This window comes from Patagioenas fasciata, chromosome 4, assembly GCF_037038585.1.
Source record: "Patagioenas fasciata isolate bPatFas1 chromosome 4, bPatFas1.hap1, whole genome shotgun sequence".
Taxonomy (NCBI): Eukaryota; Metazoa; Chordata; class Aves; order Columbiformes; family Columbidae; genus Patagioenas; species Patagioenas fasciata.
The window spans coordinates 53016878-53038537 of NC_092523.1; the positions used below are offsets into that span (position 1 = coordinate 53016878).

The following is a 21660-nucleotide window of genomic DNA, read 5'->3' on the forward strand; positions in this document are numbered from 1 at the left end:
TCATCACCATACTGCCACATCTTTTACCTAAGACACAAATGCACTTAATTAGCATATTATAAGGACAGAGAGTTCACCTTATCTACATTGTAAAACTGCTTTAGGAATAAAAAAATCAACTACTCTTACTGAATAAAATGGTTGCAATCTCACTTAACACCGATGCGGAGGATCAAAGTTTGACATGCACCCTCTGAGGTTTCTAAAACATTACAGATACGAACGGAAGCTTCATATCACATTTCATTACCCACTGGGCAGTCCACAGTGTTAATATGCAATACCTGGAAGGCACTGCAGTGCAATTAGAAGTCCCTGTATCATATAACTGTCCTCCTTAGGTATTGGGCATATTTATTTATTAATTTCATACACCCATTAAACAGGAGCTGCGACTGCCCGGGGAGATGCCGAGAAGCAAAGCCAGGTGATGTGTTTGTATGTGACACAGCCCCGGGAAGCAGGACGGGAACACTTCACCTTTTTGGAGAAGAGGATTTGTTGATATTTGCTTGAATTTGTTTACACAGATTGTATCACAAATGGGTGATGATTAAAACGGCACACTCTGGTGAATATTAAACATTGATTAGGTTGCAGAAAATTGTGCAGTCTTTGGTTTACCTCTCTGCACATGCCTGGCGAGGCACATATGAAAAACAACAACTCTGCTTTTGATGGATGGAAAACCACTGCTAGAGTTGCAGAGCTATCACTTCAAATTAGCAAACTCAAAAGCAGCTACAAAGAAAATAACCCCAAAACACAGTAGCGTTTATGGAGTAGCATCCTCCAAAAAACTCATTCAGAGGCCAAACAGCTCAAAGAAAACAAAATGCTTCAAAGGCTTTTGGTGTCTTCAAGTTCAATGCTTGAAGGCAGAAATTAATGACTGGCTTCCTGGGATTTGCAGGCACTGAGGAGCGTTTGCTTTCAAAACTGCTGTTGGGACAACCGAAAACAACCCCAGACAAAAGGAAAAAATCACTGAGTGGGGCAAATCCTTAAAAACACAGCTTTTCCCATTTTTGAGAAAAATGAACAATTGCTTTTAATTCAGTTGCTTCTGGATCAGCGGAACGGAGCTTTGTGCCTCACTTCAGTGTATTTTGCCTTCCCTGGTACCTCCAGCTGAGTACAGAAACTCCAGGATTTATTTGCCACTCATTTACACCGAGGAGTAAGAGCCCATTTTTTCAAAGAATGGATGAGAGAAGCTCTGGGACAGTGTGGATCTCAAATATGTACCAAACCTATGCGTACAAACAGACCTTTAATTAAAACTCCAGAAAATGTTTAATCGCTGTGAAGAACAAGATTATATGATCCTTGCCTTTCCTATAAGCTAAAAGACTCCTGCCTCCTCCTGTTTTCCCTGGGTAGTTTGGAAAAAGACTGAAAATGTTTGACTAAGTGAACTGGAGTCTCCAGCACCTGTTTTCTTTCTTTTCTTTTTTCTTTTTCTAATTTTAAATAGCCTTAGAATGTAGCATAGCAGAGATTTCAAATATGTCACTGGCTATTCAGGTACCCAAATATATAACTTCCTTGTTAAGAGCTATTTTTGGTTTTAACAGCTCTGCTCCTTAAACTCCAACCTTAATTGTTTTTTAACAACCAATTTGTTCGAACCATCAATTTTACTATCTTTCTTTTATTTTCTAACTAAGCAGATATTATTTACGTATTTTGCTACTCAAACTGTAAGCCTAAGGTAACGTCTCCTTGCTCTAAACTGAAAACCACTGGTGATCTGGGAAGAGGGGAAAAACACATCCATGATCCATTCTTTGTAAAAATTAAATAACTAAATAACCAAATACAAATATTCTGTGTCTTCACTGCTTCCTGTGTTGTAACAGAGTCCTCTGCAAGGTTCTCACCTGCTCTCCCAGTCTCACCAGCTTGAACTGCTATTTTTTTTTTTTAATACAAAAGTACTACATTTGTTTTTTTCACTGATTATGGCTTTTTTAATTAAAGATGCCAACGGTCACCATGTGAAAAAGCGGAAGCAGAGAATGCACTGTGATACCTGGAAATGATTCACTGAAAAGCAGAGAAAAACCCTGTGCAATAGAAGGGATGCAATTGATTTTCACTCCTTGGGCATAACCAATAACTTACAAATTGCTCTGCTTCCCTCCACCGCTCCAAAAGTACACATTCATCATTAAGTCGGGAGAATGAAAAGTATTACTTCATTTTTTGCTCATCTGAGATCTTGCAGAGGTCAACATCACTGAAAATGTCCTCTGCCTCTTCAAGATTTCCTTCTCCTTTTCCTTACATTTTTGTATTACAGTGGGAAATTGACTGCCATTGTACTACTTTTATTCCAGCCCTCCCCACATTTTCATATCCTCAGATTCTTTCAGGACTTTTTTTCAGATGGATAACAGGCTGCACACAGGAAAAGAAATAAAAAAAAAAAAAAAAAGCTCAGCAACAAAAATCTCTTTATTTCTCTTTTGCAATCTGAAGCCCTGAACCCGCTCATCCCTTCCAAGTCTTTCTTATTAACAAAAATCAATGTTTTGGAAACAACAACGTTACTAATCAAATATCTTACTATACAAATTATATTAATTCTGCCTTTCCTCTTACTGTTGCAGCCTTTCTGAAGCACACCATCCACCACAGGAAACACCCAATAACTATGACTACATCATGTACAGCAGTAATAATTTGAAAATGGTTGAGCAAATGCTATTTGGAAACTCCTGCACCATCAAATGAGTTTGACCACAATCCAGGCTCAACCATGTTGCTAATCAAATGGCAACTGTGAACATCATACTTGCAAAACAATGAAGAAGTGGGTAAACTTAAGCACGTTGCCAAAAATCTTGTAGAAGGGAAGATGACCAGAAGTATAGAGGAAAATTAAATTAAGAATAAAAGAATGTTGCTGTCCCTGTAAAGGGAACAAGAGTATGGACATTTGGAGACTGTTCCAGGTTAGTTATAGGTAGCACAGTCCTCTCTCTATTTTGTTTCAAACTAAGATATTAAAAGCATTCCAAAGTATGCCAAAGGCATTTCAGTAAGACAGGAACAGACTTCAATTTTACATCCTATTTGCAAGAAAAACAGAAAGCCCAACTCAGATTTTGGCTCGGTATTAAACCCCTTACCTGCTCTGCTGTCCAATGGTCCAAAGTCCAAGGAATACTTCACAACGTGATAGTTATTCCATACGTACAGGAGGTTGTCCCGGGGGTTATAATCCACAGCAGCAATGTACTGGTAGGAGTTTGGAAAGGGCACATCCACCATGCTATCTTTGCTTTGGTCAGTATTATAGATATAGTCTATTTTATTCCCCGTGGCTTCGTTGTCATCATCTTCATACACAGACTTCACCACATATAAAATCCCACAGATCATGAAGGCGTTCGAAGCCGATCTCTTGTCATAGGCGGTATCCCATGTCCCTTCAATCCTTAATGTGTACGGGTTTAATTGGCTAATGACTATTTTGCCATTATTTTGTTCTGTTGCATAGATTACCCACAGCCCATTCTCATCCACGGCCAGGTCAATATCAGATTTGCCTCCCCAGCGGTAGGGAGAAGTGTCATGGTAGTTTGCATTTGCGATGATGGCCTCCCCGCTCTTTATCCTGGTCCGCAAGTCAAATTTGACTATGTTCCTAGTGCGCTCCTTGTTGAAGAACAATGCCCCATCGTACACCACAAAGCCTGTGCCGTCCACCCGATGCGGGAGTTTGTAGGTGGTGGTTGGCCTCCCGGCAATGAAGTCATCCTTGGAGGAGTATTCTGTCAACGTGTCTGTCCGGTACGGTGTCCAGGGCATGTAGTAGATCTTGTCAGACGCCTGCAGAGGGTCCTTGCACCAAGCACCCGACTGGTGGTCTGATTCGAATAAATGTTCGCTCTGGTATACTCCTTTCAGCAGTCCGGGGCAAAGAAAAACTGTCAGAGGGGAAAAGAATTTAAAACAGAAAGCACAAAGTTAATGGCAGTCTCGGAGCGGTTGGCCCAAAGATCTCAACAGTTTCTAGTTCTGCAGCAGAAGACATTCGAGACCAGAGGAAACCCATGAGCAACGCCTTGTTGTGGAGACCAGCCTTCCCCCGGCCTCATCTCTAGAACAAGATCTGCTCCACCAAATCGATGTATTTTTTCTTCCTGTTTTTTTCTATCAACCACGACTCATTTTCTTATTGCTTTTGAAATCTGTTTTTACAGGTCTACTTACTTGGACCACTCGCCTTCAGAAACTTTGCAATGAACATCTGCCCCCAAAGAATTTCTGGGTTTGTATTTCCAGATTATATTTTGCAGTGTATCTGTACCTACTACGTGAACGGGTAAACTCCTGGGGAATTGATCCACATATTTATTTGAACAGCCCACAGAAGAGTGGCCTAGAAATGGAAATAAGAGAAAGAAATTCCCAACCTTACAGTCCAAGCGATATTAAATATTTAAAAGGTACCAATAGCAAAGCAGAGGCGAATCCCTCAGCAACTCCTAAGAGTGTTTAAAGCAAAGGGAGCTGGGACCGGGGGGGGAACATCGACGTACAGACTCGTAGTATAACTAGAAATGAGGCTTTCGAAGCTGCTACAGGACACACAGAACATGCAGTCCACACAATTAACAACAAATGACGTATGGATGCTGAAAGGAAAAGGAAGGAAGAAAGGAAAGAAGGAAAATAATCAAGTTCACTGGAAAGGAACCCAAGGTATAGATTTTAATCAGTTAAAAAAATGTCCTGTTAAATATAGTAGTAAATTCAAACTTAAAAACATATACCTTTGATTGTTACATGAGAGCAGCACAGAGGAGTGGTGGGACTAACCAGGGAGCTTTGCTGCTCAGACTTCGAGGTGACTGAGAGGGGCTGGGACATGCCTGGGAATACCAGTGCCAAGGGCCCAGCCGTCTGGATGGGGAGGCAAATGGAGGGATGCTGCGGAGCAAAACCTGCTCGCTTGGCCCTCCTGAGCTGGGAATAGTGTCATTTATTTGCCAGGATGGTCTCGGTGGGAGCACAATGACCACGAGGGTGGGACGGGCAGCGGCGAAGAGGATTCCCAGCACCTGCTGCTGGTCCCAGGGCTCACACTCTGATTATTTGTGAAAATGCAGGAATTGGAAATATCCTCTGGAAAGCGAGACAGGAGGAAAACCAGATTTAGCAGCTGGTGTAAAAGTCTATTGCTTACTGGACTCTGAGCAACCACCCCGAGATGCTGATAAAGGGGTGTCATTTCCAAGAGGCTTTTACGGCATAATTAGATACACTTATCCACGTACATATGTGTGTATGCTTGCCAAATTCTTTGGGGCACAAGAAGAGTCAGTTATCTAAACCTTTGAATAGAAATGTAATGTAAAAAGTGGCATTGGTAAAAACTTCAGAAAAAATGAGTTATCTGGTGAAGTTGAGCAGCAGAGATACTAAATAAACTTTAACAAAAAAGTAGTGAGAATTAATGACAAAGTATTTCAACTAAAACGTTAAACTGTTAAATAACTTAGCCTATACATAAGTTATATATATATAATTTGAAAGGTATTTAATTACCTTTTTGTTCCACTTCTATTGTAGAGAGAGAGGTAAAGAGAGAAAGGAGAAAAGAGAATAGATTAATGGTACTGTATTGGCCAGGTACTTTTCTTTACCTCTTTCATACGAAAAAGAAGCTTTATTAATTTACTTCAGTTGCTACTATAGTATGTGAACATTTTATATATATATATAAAAAATCGTTCCTCTGATATACACTGGATAATATGGAGACAAGCTGAACAAAATACAGATAAATTTTAACTTTACAAAAATCTTTGAGGAGAAAGAAATAAACACCAACGAAACCAACACTTCAGATATATCTCAGCAGCAGCAGCCTTGGACTAGTTTCATAGAGTAAAATGAAATACCCATACACTGAAATATGACTGATCCAGATTTATGTATAGAATACAAGCTCCTATAAAACAAATATCTTTACATATTTCACCCAAATCCTGTAAGACAGAGATTCCTGCTTTAAGCAGAAGAATAGTCCCTTGTGACATGAACAGAGAACTTAGGAGTGTTAAATGAAGCACCTCGGTGGATGTTTGCAAAGTCCTGTCCTATGTCTCAGAGAAACAAGTAGGACTTGGAAAAAAAAGTTTTAAATATTGTAATAGTTGCATGATTTATAAGAGCCTGAAGACTTTCAGTGTTAACGAGTTAAAAATACCTAAGTGCTATTTAAAAAGCCCAACCCCACAACTCCATGCATATTTTTCTATGAATTATTCGCCAAGCATAATAATGCCGCGTCCCTGCGGATAAAGCCCCTTGCAGCGAGAAATCAGCGCAATGCACTTATTAACTGGTAATCACTCAGGACCTGTTTTTGTGGCTAATGGCCTCCTGCCATAGGCTTTGGGGACCCTCGTCCCAACACACTCCGTGGTCGAGGCACTGACCCCTTCTCCTTCCAGCACCCCAAACACCTTCGGCACACCCAGCCTGTGGCTTTGCTGGTTCTGCGGGGCCTCTTGCCCGAAGCTGTAGGAGAAGATAGGTCCCATAATATATCACCAAGACAGAAAAGAGGACTTGCCAGCAAAACGGTTATGGTTTTGACAGCTGAGAGGTCTCTGTTCAGAGAAGCAAGACAGGAATGCAAAGGTATGCACGCATGCTTTGGTTTTGCTTGCCTGCAGTTCACCGTGGCCCCTTCCAGCCCCAGACACTTGCCAAACGACCGTCCCTCAGCACTGGGACTGCAAACCCCTTCGTGTTCAAAAGTCTCGTTAATTTGGATGGGAAAGTGCATGTTTAACAGAAGAACGATTGCAGGGTAAAACTGCAAATGCATTGGCCAGACACGTGGATCTGTGCTTTCTGCAGCTCCCACAGTGAATGTTTCCAATTTTTTTTTTTTTAATTTTTATTTTTTACCTGGGCTTTGATTCAGGTTCCTTTCCACCTTCTAACAGGTTGAGGTTAAAGACAAATGTTTTCACTAGAACAGAGACGACACATTTCAGCACAAGGACCTGGTTTTGCCTGCAAGATGAAAAGGCACAGGATCCAGCATCTGGAGACACCCAGGCAGCAACAGCTCTCCCCATCCCAGGCTGTGGCTGGCCACCGTTAAGTAAGGTGTTCAGAAAAAGATTGAATATCCCTGGCAAAAGCAACAGGACAGGTCCCCAGATGTGTGGCTTCACAATGATTCTTCTGGCTGAGGGTATACTGGCAACGCAGAAGGTAGTAATTCGCATATCTAAATGAGCAAAAGCTTTTGTAATGTACTCAAACTGTGCAATACTGTAAAGCAGGAATAGAGAAGCTTCTGCTGGAGTGAGCAGAAGGTCGGATGACATTCTGCTTCTAGGCAAAGGAAGAACAACAGCAATTATGGTGGCCTTTGGGCTCAGGCCCTTCATGGTAACTGTTCTCGTTACAGAAGACACAGGGATCCATTTCTGTCCCCAACATCTGCATCAAGCTGTCCCAGCCAGAGTGTAGCACCAGTGCCATTAGCCCCAGCCACCCACTTGTTTTACAAGTTCTTAATGTGAGAAGTTTTAACACACAACAGGGGAAGCCCCTTTGGGTCTTGGCTCAGGAGCAAGCAGAGGAAATCGAAGAATTAAGTGTTCCAATATTATTTTGCAAATTCAATACATTTTGTTGCTGCCTTCCCATTTTTGCCACCTCATACCACTTTACCATGATTTTAAATTTTTTTTTTTTTTTTTTTTTTCCCTCTACATAACAGGTTTTCTAGAAATCATTCCCCCTCCTTTTCAGAGCTAGAACAGTATCAGCTTCCTTTGGAAAGGTACAATAAATAAATTGAGCTTTATGCCCTTCCGCTGCTTTACCAGGGACATTGTCATAGGTACCAGCTAGAAGCACATACACGCATTTATTATAAACGGGGAACAGAACCCATTAACCTCACCTAGCTTTGCAGTCCAAGAGCAACTCGAATATAGAGGGTTCAGACTTCCATTCTCCAGCCAGAGGAATGAAGAAATTATTCTAAGCAATTAGCTCCGTCACAGCTACTGATTTCTATCACAAAAGAATCACACACAACTTCGAGCCTCTTCTTTGTCAGTTCTCCCCCAGACCGAAATTACACTGCAAGCTAAGTTTTAAAGCTTGTTTAGGTTTAATTGATTGCAATGGTGGGGCCCACTTAGCTTGTACCATTATTTATATTTCCAATAAAATTTAAGGTTTTGGTAAACAGAGCACTCTTCTTGAATGTAGGTACCTGTGTGCACACATTATTCTCCTCCCCATAATGCTGTGAAAAAAAAAAATCTTAATTTATTTCACAGGATAAATGCTTGCCTTTTACAGCAAATGAAGTGCTAATTCTTTATTTAATAACAGGGAGGAGTAATCTCACTTGCTCTCTTTCCAAATTACATTTTTCATATAATACCCAGGCTTCAGCAAATGAAGGTGCTCTACAAGTAGCCTGCATCACAATGGCTTCATGTAACATGTTCCCAAAATTATCCCCTCCTAATTAATTTCTCTGTGAAGTACGGAGATTAGAAATGTTAATCCATAAACGCTTTCACAAACCACAACCTAAATTAGATCCTCAAATATGGTATCTATAGATTTGCAGAAATCAAAGCTGTCATTTTTCCTAAGTGGATTTTTTTTTCCTTAGATTTCTATTCATCTGATAAATTTGTGAAACCTTTCAAACTGTTAATTTGAGCTTCCATAAATGTCAGTGCTTTCAATCTGCTTTTTAATACATAATAACTAAATTTTATAGATGTTTGCTAAAATAATACTAAGGATTACTAATGTTAAAACACCTGTCAGTGTAACTTACAGTCATCAGGACACAGGAAACCATTAATATACATTAACTCTTGTCCACTAGAGGTTTTCCACAAGACGAGAAAAAGTTACTGTTTCCTACAAAATTGCCTTGTGTGTTATAGATCAAATTTCAGGTTTTTTTTGGGACAAAGCCATCTTTTTGTTAGCCTTTTGTAAAATGAGTGACAGGCACCAGAGCTCCAAGCCCTCACATGGACTCTCCCTCAAACCCAAGAAATAACAAATTATTTTCCATGGCACTGGCCCCTCGAGGCCAGTTTTCTGGGAGCTTAAGTATTATGATTTCATTTCCTTGTTTTAGGTACCAAAGCACAGGAAAAAAAAAAAAATCCTTTAAATATTTTGTTACAGGGAGAATAAAAAACAAAACAAAACAAAACAACCCTACTACATGCCTGGTCCTGCAAGAGCTGATGCTGTTGTGCAGAGCACAGATCAATGATTTTGCAAACATTTGGATTTCCCTAAATTTCCTGAATAATTTCTATTATTTCTTTGCCCCTTTCGCTATTATTTCAGGTAGCAGTTACAACAACTGGCTGCCTTGAAGTCACAGATGCTTCATCAGCTTCAGCAGATACCAAACGTGATGGTGGTGCTCTTCTAAATGTATTATCCAAGAGGTAATTTTTTTTTTTTCTTGAGTAAAGATAATTTACTTAAGGTTTAATGAGTCCTGAAATATCCAGCATTGGAAAAGAAAAATAAATTAAAAGAAGCAGCAGGTATTGTTATATGATACATATAGATGACTGTCATCCTATGGCCAGTCACATATCTCCCTGTTGTCACCCCTTTATAAAAAACGCAGAAGAAACTCTGCTGCAGCTTTCTTGTTGTGCACCAGGATCTTCCTTTTAAATTTGGCAATTAAGAAGCAGCAGCAAGATGAAATAGTGCAAGGGTGGAGGAGGCGGAGAGAAGATCATACAAGTGCTGTGTGAAATTCAGTTATAGCTACAAGTCATTCAGTCAAACTTCCGTTGCAAAGTGGCCTCTTATTGTTTCTAGCACAACAGCAGACAAGTGAGCTGCCATTAAATTACAGCAGAATCAGCCACCTGGACATCATTCTCTTATAGTAAAAAAAAAAAGAAAAAAAAAAAAATTTTGACCCTGAGGGTGGTGAGACACTGGCCCAGGTTGCCCAGAGAGGAGGTGGATGCCCCATCCCTGGAGACATCCCAGGCCAGGCTGGACGGGGCTTTGAGCAACCTGATCTGGGTGAAGATGTCCCTGCTCATGGCAGGGGGTTGGACTGGATGAGCTTTGAAGGTCCCTTCCAACCCAAACCATTGTGTGATCAAACAGATCCAGATAGCCGCCCCACTTCTTCCTCCTCCTGGGATGTCAAACACACCAGAAGATCACTTGGCAACAAGGCAAATGTAGCTAAATAAGAATAATTATTATTTACATATAGCTCCTTAGATCTTCCTTGCCAGATGAATCGTAAACCCTTCTTGCCTGACTCAAAAAGGAACAAAAGCCTGAAGTTCATTAAAGATTTGTCCTCATCCAGGCGTGAGATAAATTTGAGATGTCAAGAGCCTGACAGAGCCGCCAAGGCCAACAGGAGGTGTCTTTGCCTTGAGCAACAAAGGGGAAGGGAAAACGGCTTAGGTTGGGGAACGCTGAATTAAAGCTCCGTGTCTTTCAGTCAGATTTCTCTCCAAAGAGGCATAAACTGTTTGTCATCTTGCCAGCTAGGAGACGAGCTATAAAATAATGGATTCCACAGGCCCAAATGAGGCTAATTGTGATTGCCAAGGCATGTCTGTGCTATGAGAAGTGAGTGAAATCTGACGCTCTTCAGAGAAAACATTTTTTCGCAAAGCTCTTTGCTCTGCAATAAGCTTTGGCAGTTATCTCATGGCTTGGAGTATCTACCATATTTCTCATCGGGTTGCAAGGCACATCACTGACACTGGCTGCCGTGGTTGTGTTTCCTTTAATAACACTTCAGTAGGTAAAACACTGCTTCTTGTTAGCTACTGAGAAACCCAGAAGGAAAGGTTTTGTATTAACTACCTCTTGTTCTTAAGTGTCTCCAACTGGATGCTGGAGAAAATGCCTATTAAAATCACAATTCCACAAAACCAAACAATAAACTGGCACACTTGTTTTCTCTGCTCCGAATTGAGGGACACCTGAAAATAGCTGGAGAGGTGGGATTTGATCACAAGCCCTTTGGAGAGCAAGCAAAGAGCAGGGGAAAGAGTCGTCAGATTTCTCGAGGAACCCATACTTTGGAACAAGACTTTACACTCTGGCACAAATTTTAACATCTGCTATTTAAAAAAAGAAAAAGAAGAAGAGGAAAAAAAAAATAGAACCAAGCCGTGACTTTTAGCATTTTTACGTTTAAGTAATTAGCCCAAGAGCGCTGTGTGTGTGCGTATGTATGCACACTCATATGTGGAGGAGCGACTTCCAACATCTTAAGATTTAAATAATTATCTCAAGTGTGTGTCACACACACGAACACTCACATGTGCAACACAAAGGTACTGGCAGAGATTGCACTTTGAGGCATGCGCCCAAAAAGCTCCAAAGAAGCGAATTGAGCCCAAGTATTAATAGAAAACACTTTACAGGTTTCAGGATGTGGCTCCTTGCTGTTTGAACCTGGGACTAAGAAGGATGACATTACATTTCATACTTATTTTTTAATGAATAAGTATTGATATTAAGCAAGGACCTAGCTGGAATGAACTGTCATTTTAAAGGAATACATGTGAGACCTTTAACTTGCACAGGAATATTCAGCGGAGTAAAAATATTATTCTGCTTGGGAGAGTCACAAGTTACAGCAATAAAATATGTGTGGTGAATACGCAGAAATTTGGTACTATTTGCAGTGAATATTAGACATGACTATGACCTACCATTTTTGCCATTAATAAAATGGACTATTTTATTTCTAATTTAAAGCATATGAATTTATGAAGGCTCAGAAAAATCTTTTGTGTGCTTTTGCTATAGCTTAACTTCTAATAAATTATAGTAAAACATTAGGATCCTTGAGCACAGTATTTACTGGTGCATATAACTGGAGTGGTCAGTGTGTGGTGCCCTCTCTCTATTTCACGGCCAAGGCAGCATTTTCAACGTGGCATCAATAATTAAAAACAAACAAAAAAATCTTGCTAGGGTAAAAAAAAAAAAAAGTTACAATGAAACACACTCCTTTTTGCTATGAGGTAATCCAATAAATCTGTCTGCTTAGCCTTTATGTATACTGACACTTATTTATCTTGCTACCTTCAAAATGGAAAAAGAATTAAGAGCGAGTTCAGTTTTCAGTCCAGTTTTTAGTAATCTGAAAACAAGAAATAGGGCTAAGAGGGATCCTGAGAGGTCCATGGCGGGGGTTGATGGGAAGTGTAGGAGCTGGGCTTTTGAGAAGAGTTAGACCAAAAATAAGCATAATTAGGTGACTTAAGGCTGGCTAGAAGGAACTTGTGTGGCATGATATTTTACAATAAAAATTTAAACAACTTTCAGTGCATTACCATGCTCCCAATGAGCTAATGCGCACAACAGGAGCATCAAGAAGAAAGTCCCCATGATAGCTCTGCCTGGACTGACTGAGGTGGAAAGCCTGATCTTGGGCTCTAAAGACATTAGAATCACAGAATCATAGAATAGTTTGGGTTGGAAGGGCCCTTCTAAGCTCATCCAGTCCAAGCCCCTGCCATGAGCAGAGACATCTTCACCCAGATCAGGTTGCTCAGAGCACTGTCCAGCCTGGTCTGGGATATCTCCAGGGATGGGGCATCCACCATCTCTCTGAGCAGCCTGGGCCAGTGTTTCACCACCCTCAGGGTCAAAAATTTCTTCCTCATGTCCACTCCGAATCTCTCCCCCTTTAATTTAAAACCATCACCCCTTGTATCACAACAGGCCACGCTAAAAAGTACGTCCCCATCTTTTTACAGGCCTGTTTTAAGCACAGAAAGGCCACAATAAGGTCTCCCCGAAGCTTTCTCTTCTCTAGGCTGAACATGCCCAACTCTTTCAGCCTGTCCTCACAGCAGAACTGTTCCAGCCCTCGAATCATTAGTGGAAATTAGTGTAAGACCAACCTATTTTTAAAACACTTCCTTAAAGTGCTCTGACTTCGAGAGGGTAGGTACTCAGCAGTTTCAGAAAGGCAAGGCCCACAGCTTGGTCCAACAGAAATGTTCTTAATAACAGCAGATTGTGTGTGTGACCCAACACACAGAGAAAGGATGGAAGCGTTGTGTAACTTTGGCTGAGAGCCTGCCCTTCTCTGAAAGCAAAAGGAGGGGGTTTCCAGGGCTCCTGGCAGCTGCCGTTGCCTGTTCTGGTTGTCACACACAAATGAGGACAGGCAAAAAGGCAGATGGCTGGAGACACAGTTGACATGGGAGAAGGTGGAGGAAGCAGAAAACCAGGCCATCCTGACCTTCAGCATGCACATACGTTTTGATGACCCCAAGATCCCAGCAAAGGATCCCACTGTTGGCTCCAGCATCCAGACCTTTTTTGTGAGTCATGATTCAACACATGCCCTTGAGATGCACTACAGGAAAGGAACCAGCACAGAAATACCGCTTCATGTAGCATTTCAGAACACATTGCAATGAAGAAAAGCCATCCCTACCCCTGCAAAAATACCCACATCCTTCTGGCATGAAAGCCCATTCAGAAGAGCCCAAACCAACCCATGCTTTCTCATGCCCTCCTTACATGATCCAGCCAATGTTTCTGCTGCCATCGCAGCTGTGCACCAAAGACAACATTCCGTGTGACAGCTGCAAAATCTATAGGTAAAGACAAATCAGATTTACAGGAATCCCTGCTGCTGAGCCAAGCCTCCCAGCAGTTCATAACCCTAGCAGATGCCCAGGTTTTAATGGAACCTTTTGGGCAAGACCACGGCACTGTTCTTGTCCCAGCCAACAGGCAAGAAATGCAAGCTGGAAGCAGCCTGCTTTCTGGCCTCCAGCTCTTGTAGTGGATCTCTCTGCCAGTCTGCAAAATATACCTTTGCCTGACAGCTTCTGGACTCCCTGCTCAATGCCAGGATTAGGTACTACATAGCTATTCCCTCCAAACTGCACCCGAGCAAGTAGTATCTTCATTTTACAGCAAAGACAAATGCCAACATCTTGAAGCCCCAGCAGAATAAGGAGCGGTGACTTCGCACAGCTGGCCAGGTGTTTAATTCACTGTCCATTAGTTTACAGCTCGCAAGCTCTCCAGGAATATTATTAATCTAGTTTTCAGGCTGGCAAAAGGGAAGAAAAAAAGAAAAAAAAAAACACAGAGATTTTACAGTTTGCTCCAAGTTACGCAACAAAGTCAGAGGATAACTGGACCAGGTGCTTGCGGCACAATCTGTAGTGAATTAAGCAAAATGAAACTGTGTTTGACATATGCACAGCAGTGCATGAACACAAGGACAGGAGAAATATGTTCCACGAAAAACCGAGATGACAAGTCCAGTACGTCAGAGCTCTTCAGGCATCTGGATGTCTCACAATAAACCTCCATTTGCTAAACATGGATCATTCCTTCCTGCAACATGATGGGAGCCAGAAGAAAGCATCCAAACAGCAAGAGCATGTTAAAGTCTCCTTTTATCCTCTCTAGGCATTTTTGGGGGGGAGTGGAGGCTGTGTAATTATGTGTAAAAGTTATAAAAAACCCAAGCACCTAAATAGGTATTTTAAAGTTATCCTACAGAAAAGAGATGAAGCAATTACTTCATGACTCTCATGCAGGGGGGAAAAAAATGCTAATTTAAAAACATATATATTCCCAACGTATCATGCTGATTCTCTTAAGTAAAGACCTTCAGAAATAAAAACGGTTTTATTTATACTTGCTCAAAGTCAGAAAAATAATATAAACAACTAGACAAAACATAAAAATACCGAAAACATTGGGTTCTGCCATAAAGAAAGCTGGCTTTTTCATGGACATACCTGGTCTTGTTCCTCTTAATCCTATTTTAAATGCTAGCCTCATAGATGCTGTGAAGCTGCTTTTTCAAATGAGACTGTTCTGCATGCTGGGATACAAAACTTGGTCAAAACTGCAGATTTACAAGCCAATGACAGCATCTCCACTGTGGATGTGATTGCACAATGGCAAAGATAGCATGTAAGGAAATGTCCTGTTAATTTTGATGGTCCTTATCCTACAGCAACACCCCAGGGCCAGAGCAGAAATAGCCAGTGGTCCACTGCTAATGTGAGAAAAGACTGTTCTCCCAAAGCTAAACAAACAAATTAAGGTTAATTAAAGATTGATGAGATTCTTATCTGGGAACAGGGGCAGGAAAATACTACCTGCTTCACCCGAGGTCGCCTGAGGAAACTGTAGCAGAGCTGGGAAACGGTGCCAAACCTGGATTCCAGCGCTTCAACCATAGTTCAAAATCAATTATGAAAACCTGCAAGCATGAGGAGCGAAGACGGACAATTTCCTCTAGGGATGACGAAAGCGAATGCACCTGTCGGCACCCTTCCAGTGCACAGACTGGCAAGGACACTTTGCCCAGGTCTTTGTAAGGCTGTTTGGAGGATCACAGCATGGTGGTCTCCCTTTTGAGGGACACCCAGCAGATCTAAGAGACAATTTTTCTGTTCCTCTAGTCCTGCAGCTTCCATGCTGTGAACTCCTGTAGATCACGTTTGCTTGGGGAGCGGATTTGGCCACTGTCATTCAGGACATTATGCACTCAGAGGTCTTTTCTCTCAGTCTCGCTGCCTGGACACCTGTCAGCCACTGTCACCAAAGTCTGGGCGAGCATAGGGGGTGCCTGGTCACAGGGAGATCTGCTCTGAGGAGTAAAGCTTTGTTACCTCACAACACTGACCTCAGGTGCTGGCCTGTTGCTTCCCGGTGACAGTTTCCCCACAGATCTGACTCTATGACTGGATCCTTCAAACAGCAGGAGGAAGAAAAAGTTGGTAGGAAATGCTTCTCTACCCTCCTCAGCTTGCCAAACTCTGGTTTCTCTTCCTCTGAGAGCTGGGCTCAGCCATTACCAGGTTAAAATCTCAGAATAGGCTCCACTTCAGAAAACTACCAAGAGATTAAAGCTGGTGCATGACACAGCTGCTCCCCTTTCACACAAGTCACTTCCCAAGAGGAAAGGCCATGGCCTATGCTCTGCACAAAGTGCCAATTGCCTTCTGGACATGCTCCAAGCCACCATGACGCTGGCAAAGGCTCTGAACTGGCTCCCCCCACTGTCAGGACAGCTGTCTCTGGATGAACCTGCTCACAGTGCCCACTCCAGAAGCAGGGATGGCCAAGGAGGTTACAGTCTTCACCTCTACCATCATGGTCACCACCGGTGATCCACTGTGAGGGAGGTCTGTGGCAGCTGGGGATGGGAACAGCAACACTGTTCCCAAACAAAGGGAAACTATTTGGGATCGATTGCAACAACAGAGCCTTTTGTAAGTGGTCCGAGGGTGCCAGTGTCCTTTCCATCTCCCAACAACAGAACACAATGGCGTATGGTGCTTTCACAGATGGTCCTTCTCTGTCATTCCTGATGTCTACACAGCAGAAGGCTCTTAGGTTGTAAGGCTAAACATAAGGAAGAATTTATTTTATATCTTATTTCAGCAAAATACTCGCCCAGATTACCCAGAGAGTAGGTGGATGCCCCATACCTGGAGACATCCCACGCCAGGCTGGATGGGGCTCTGAGCAACCTGATCTGGGTGAAGATGTCCCTGCTCATGGCAGGGGGTTGGACTGGATGAGCTTGGAAGGTCTCTTCCAACCCAAACTATTCTATGATTTAATGTATGCATGCTATGAGGACCAAGGGAAAAGGAAATACCAAATCTTCTTGAGATATAGCTCCTTCCAGGCAAGGGTTAAGTGGCTCTGGAAAGCACATCATGCTGCTGAGGATAAATGGAGAGCGGAGAGGACTTCAGCTCTGAGCAGTGCAGTCCTCGGGGAACAGCCCTTGGAACGGCTCAGCATGCTATTTCTTTGTTGCTTGCTTTGTTAATAAATCTGAAGACGACTTTGGGCTTTGCATGCGACGTGGACTTTTATTTATAGAGCAGGTCAGGGAAGGCTCCTGCTCACCGAATCGATAGCGGGAAATGGCAGGCCTGTACACAACAGCATCACGCCAGGGACCTGAGCGTGCAGAATGCTGAGCTTGTTGACCGCAATCAGAATTTCTGCTGTTGTCTTCCAACCTTTTGCCACGTAATGAGTATGTTTTGCAAGAGGAAAACTGGAAAGGGAAAATAGCAGCCACCAGGTTAGGGCATAACTGGATTTCCTTCTGGACCATCCCAGTCACACCCAGTCAACACAGCATTTGCAATCATGACCTTCTGTAGCAATTACAATGTTACTTCCCTGTTAAAATGCTTTATCCAGCCATGACTTTGCAGCTCCACAAAGCATTCCTGATTAGATTTTCAACACTGTTACACATGAGGTCTCTTGTACAGAATAGTTTACACACAGAGAATGTGAGAATTGTCATTCAACAGGTTTCAGTGCATGTTTTGATGGAAAAGAGAAAAATCTTATTTTATAAAGAAAATAATTTAAAGCACTTCAAAGTTTTTGTTTGTTCTGTGGTTTTGTTGTTGTTGGTTGTTTTTTTTAAAAGGCTTTCCCCCCTACCCCTACATGAGCATCGCTTGAAGTGGGATCATCAGTATCTGCAAGCTCAATGTTTTGCAGGGAACCCAAAAAGAAGTGAAAGAAATGCTGGGACACAAACAAATGGCAATCAGATCCTATCTGGTTACTCCATTTCACTGTCTTTCAGCTGATGTAATTCCAGCTCTTTAAATTCCAACTCTTCGAAAGCAATCTACTCTGAGAAATTTGAAATGGCTTACATCTTCTATGCTTATCATCAGAGATGCACACGCCTGCAATCAATATGTTTTTTATTACTTTATCTGCTCAATTTGTGTAAAGACAATTCAATTCTAACATCAATACATTTGGTAAAATTCCACCCCAAGTAAACAGACACAGGATTTGTAAACATTGCTCCATTCGCAGCAAAACAGTCAAGGAATAGCTCTTCTGGATAAAACCAGAAAGCGTGTCCAAAAATTCTAAATAACGATGACTTCACATGAAATGGAAGAACCACCAAACCAGGCTGCATTAATCATCTCCTGCAGACCCAAGCTTATAGAGATACCATTGGGTTTTTAAAAACACTTAACTGCTTTTCTGTGCACCCAGTCCAAACCATTTGGACCTCCTAGTTGTGCAGGTACACACAATGGAGTATTTATATTGCCAGCAATTCCTCGGTGTCCCATTTTTTTAAGTCCACATCAATTAGGTTTGAGGCCTGACACACCATGAAGCTGGAAAAGCATTTCTAGTAGGTCCTGGACTACTAAGGAAGCTCTGCCTCTGCACAAGCATGACAGATTAGGCATCTCCCCAAGAAAAAAAAATAATAATTTTGTCTTGATTTAAGCTAAGAAGATGGCTTCAAGGTTTAAGCAGTGGTGCTGAAATTGTCTTCTGCTCCATCCCCATTTCAAGGCAGGCAAAAACGTGCCCAAACGGCCTGATGAGAACATCCACCACTCTAAAATTCAGGCCCACGTACCCCAGTTCTTTCCTAACTTGACAGACAAGTGAGTAAAGTCGGAGTTTTCTTTACATGTTGTCCAAAGCATCCCTCAGTTTGCCATGCTTTTTTTACAAAGCATATCACTACTGAAATGTCTCTGCTGTGGCACCGGGTGAAGAGAGACATCAGGATGCCCCTTCATTTTAATTAACTTGTCAAACAATTTATGGGTTTTGTTTTGTTTTCCAAATAAAATTTGGTTTAGAGCAAGAGGTATTTGCATATTTTTTTTTTTTTTACATTAATCTAACAAGCCACACGCGTAACTAAAACCCTAAATCAAAGGAAAAACCCTGAAACATTTTTTTTCTCTCAGGTACCTCCAATTCAACATTTTCTGCAGCATATTGTTCTCTAGAGCTTTAATGCTTATGCTTTTATAGACCCCCAAAAACCATTGCTATTTTGTTAATAGAAAGCGTACCGGCTGTGAAAAGAAATCTGCGATTGACTTATTTTGTTTTATGAAAATCCATGTGCTGAAATTCTTTATGCAATAAACTGTATTTTCAAACTGACGTTTATCACTAATGCAACTGTTTCCAGAAATGAATGTTTAAAAATGCGATACTGGACAAACTACTCAGATAAAGAGCTCACCTGATGTTTTTAAAATTAATGGTTGCACTAAAAATGTCAGTCAGAAGAGGAAGTAACAATTTTGGCTTCTATTGCTAATTCCGTAGGTTTCAAAATTGTGCTAGTACATTCATTTATGGTCAGCGTTAACCTGAAGCCTTATAGCTGTAGGTCAGGGCAATTATGTGCATTTTAGAAGCAAGTATATAATTTCTGCATATTTTTCTTTGTAGGTTAAATATAGTTTTATGCTGAATATATGCCATTTGTCTCCAATAAAAGCGTATTTCCCCGTATTTTTAGATCTGTTACACAATTAATTGTGGGAACTCCTCAAATTCAGCACAGCAGGCTGTATTTAGAACAGAAGTTGGTCTCAGTTTGGGGCTTTCGCACTGATCATTAACTACCATGCAGCTGGCAAGGAAATCAACCCCCCAATTATCCTTTAAAGGCCACAAAACAAAACTGGGCCAACATTATTGCTATGAATCATCTTTAGCCACTTATATGTTATGTAATCTAATAGCCATTTGTACAAGAGCTGACATTACCACTCAATTCATGTTTGATATTGGAAAATTTAATTGGCTACCTCTTGGACGTCAGGCAAACAGAAACCAGACACACTCTCACCTCTTGACCTTATTGACTGACTAAAGGAAAACCCACTGTCGGTACCACCAAAGCATTAAGATAATTCTAAATCCCTGGGGGCAAACAGTCTTTTGGGACTCTCTGCTGGCATGATGAGATAAAGTTGACCAAGTTGACCAATTAATAGTAAATCTGATGCTCTACAAGCTGATATTCTCCCAGGATCTGCTCTCAAAGTACAAGGTCAACAGTAAGGAACAGTATTTGGATACAAGAGGATAAAGGTATATTTAGGACAGAGTAAGCGATTAACTGAGAAATGAAGTGGAAAGAGACTGTAAGGGGGGAAAAGGTGAATTTTCAATAAAACCGAGAACATTGTGATGAAGATGGTCGCAGGTGGAGAGAAGGAGGATAAAGATGCATCTCTCATGCATCTTCAAACAGCAAGATTTGGGTGGCAGGAGGTCCAAATCTAAGTCTGCCTCTACTCACCCCCAAATCTGGAGAAACTAAGTCCTTTAGGTCCTTCATAACTCCTGCAGAGGATCAGGAAGGACCCACAGAGAATCAAATACCCGCAAAGAAGACTAAAAAGGCTTTTACTTTGGAAACCCTCCACATCCAGATCTGACCATGATAGAAGAGTTTGTTAGTAAACAGCACCACAGCATTCCTGTCATTTTGTCTGACAAAAGGGAAATAAAATGGATTTTTTTTTCCTCCCCATTAAAATAAATACCAAAAGCAGTACTTTAGAAACTTCCTGGTTAACTTTAGAGCTTTGTTTTGATTTATTTATTTTTGGGATAAATGCTGCACTGTTAAGAGAAGGAAGCCGAAACTTTACAGAAGGGCTTTTTGCCCAGTGTCTCTTGGCATGCTTCCTTGGGTTTTAGATTGCTTTGTATGGTGAAGCATTACAGAATAAGATAACACTGTGTTATCTAGGCACTAAGGAAGGGCTTTGCACTAAAGAAATTGAGCCAAAATTTCTTTTCAAGGAGAGCAGAGAGTGTATCTGAATAAGCTCTAAATTCATCAGGGGAATAACTAATATGATTGGTTTTAAAGACACAGAAATGAATATTTTGCTATGTTCTGAATTTTAAATGTGAATTTTAAAAGGCCAGAAGAAGAACATACATGTTTTCTACTCCCAGCTTCAGCCCAGATATTGTAGCAATTTTATAAATCAGAAAGTAGGCAAATGATTGTGATGTTATTTTTGAATGACTACTATCACAAAATACCTTTGGCTCATTTGTTCCGGCAATATGTGCCTTAATGATATATTTTGCACCATAGCCAGCAAACATTTTTGCAGCGCGTTTTGTAAAAGCGACGAAGATTTTAACAGCCTCTTCTCCACCAAATTAAGCACTCATCATGCAGATGCTTACACAGTTCGCTTCCAGATAAGGCATGTGCATAGAATTCTGTGTCTGTAGGGAAAACAGGGAGACACTCAGAGAATGCAGTTTCTGAAATAGCCAGCCCAGTTTCTGAGGACTGCTGGGCTGCAAACCTAAATGTAAAATTAATTACAACACTGCTGTTGGTTGGATTGATCTGCAAGAATCATCAAATCGCAGAACAATGTGCACTGGAAGGGACATTCCAAGTTCATCTAGTCCAACCCTCTGCCACAAGCAGGGACATCTTCACCCAGATCAGATCGATGACAGCTGGGCTTTTATTCTGAGACCACCTTTTACCTGCTGTATTTAGAGAAATGCTTTGATTTTTCAAAGAAAGCAAGGCAACAGCTGTAGATTGCAAGGAAAATTGGCTTACTGAAGGAATAGGTGGTATTTTCTGCAAAGCCACGTACCCACTAAAGTGCCCATCAATATCACCACAATACATCTTGGTCTTAGGTTACCAGCCAGCCCCTTACACCAACTTCTTGAAACTTCGGGTAAGAAGTTCTGCAGAACTTCCCTGGCTCAAGGCACCTTGGGAAAGGTTGCCCAATACTTGTGCTGCAAACCCCA

At 41.4% G+C, this 21660-nt stretch overlaps 1 protein-coding gene across 35 annotated transcripts in view; it reads right to left on the bottom strand.

Annotated features, from left to right (window-relative positions):
- The window catches only part of ADGRL3 (adhesion G protein-coupled receptor L3), a 384288-nt gene that overhangs the window by 119054 nt on the left and 243574 nt on the right, over window positions 1–21660 (bottom strand). For all 35 annotated transcript variants that reach the window (XM_071807883.1, XM_071807868.1, XM_071807860.1 and 32 more), the window contains one exon: window positions 3138–3938. In XM_071807883.1, coding sequence (XP_071663984.1) covers window positions 3138–3938 — 801 coding nt within the window. The remainder of the gene's footprint in view (window positions 1–3137; window positions 3939–21660) is intronic.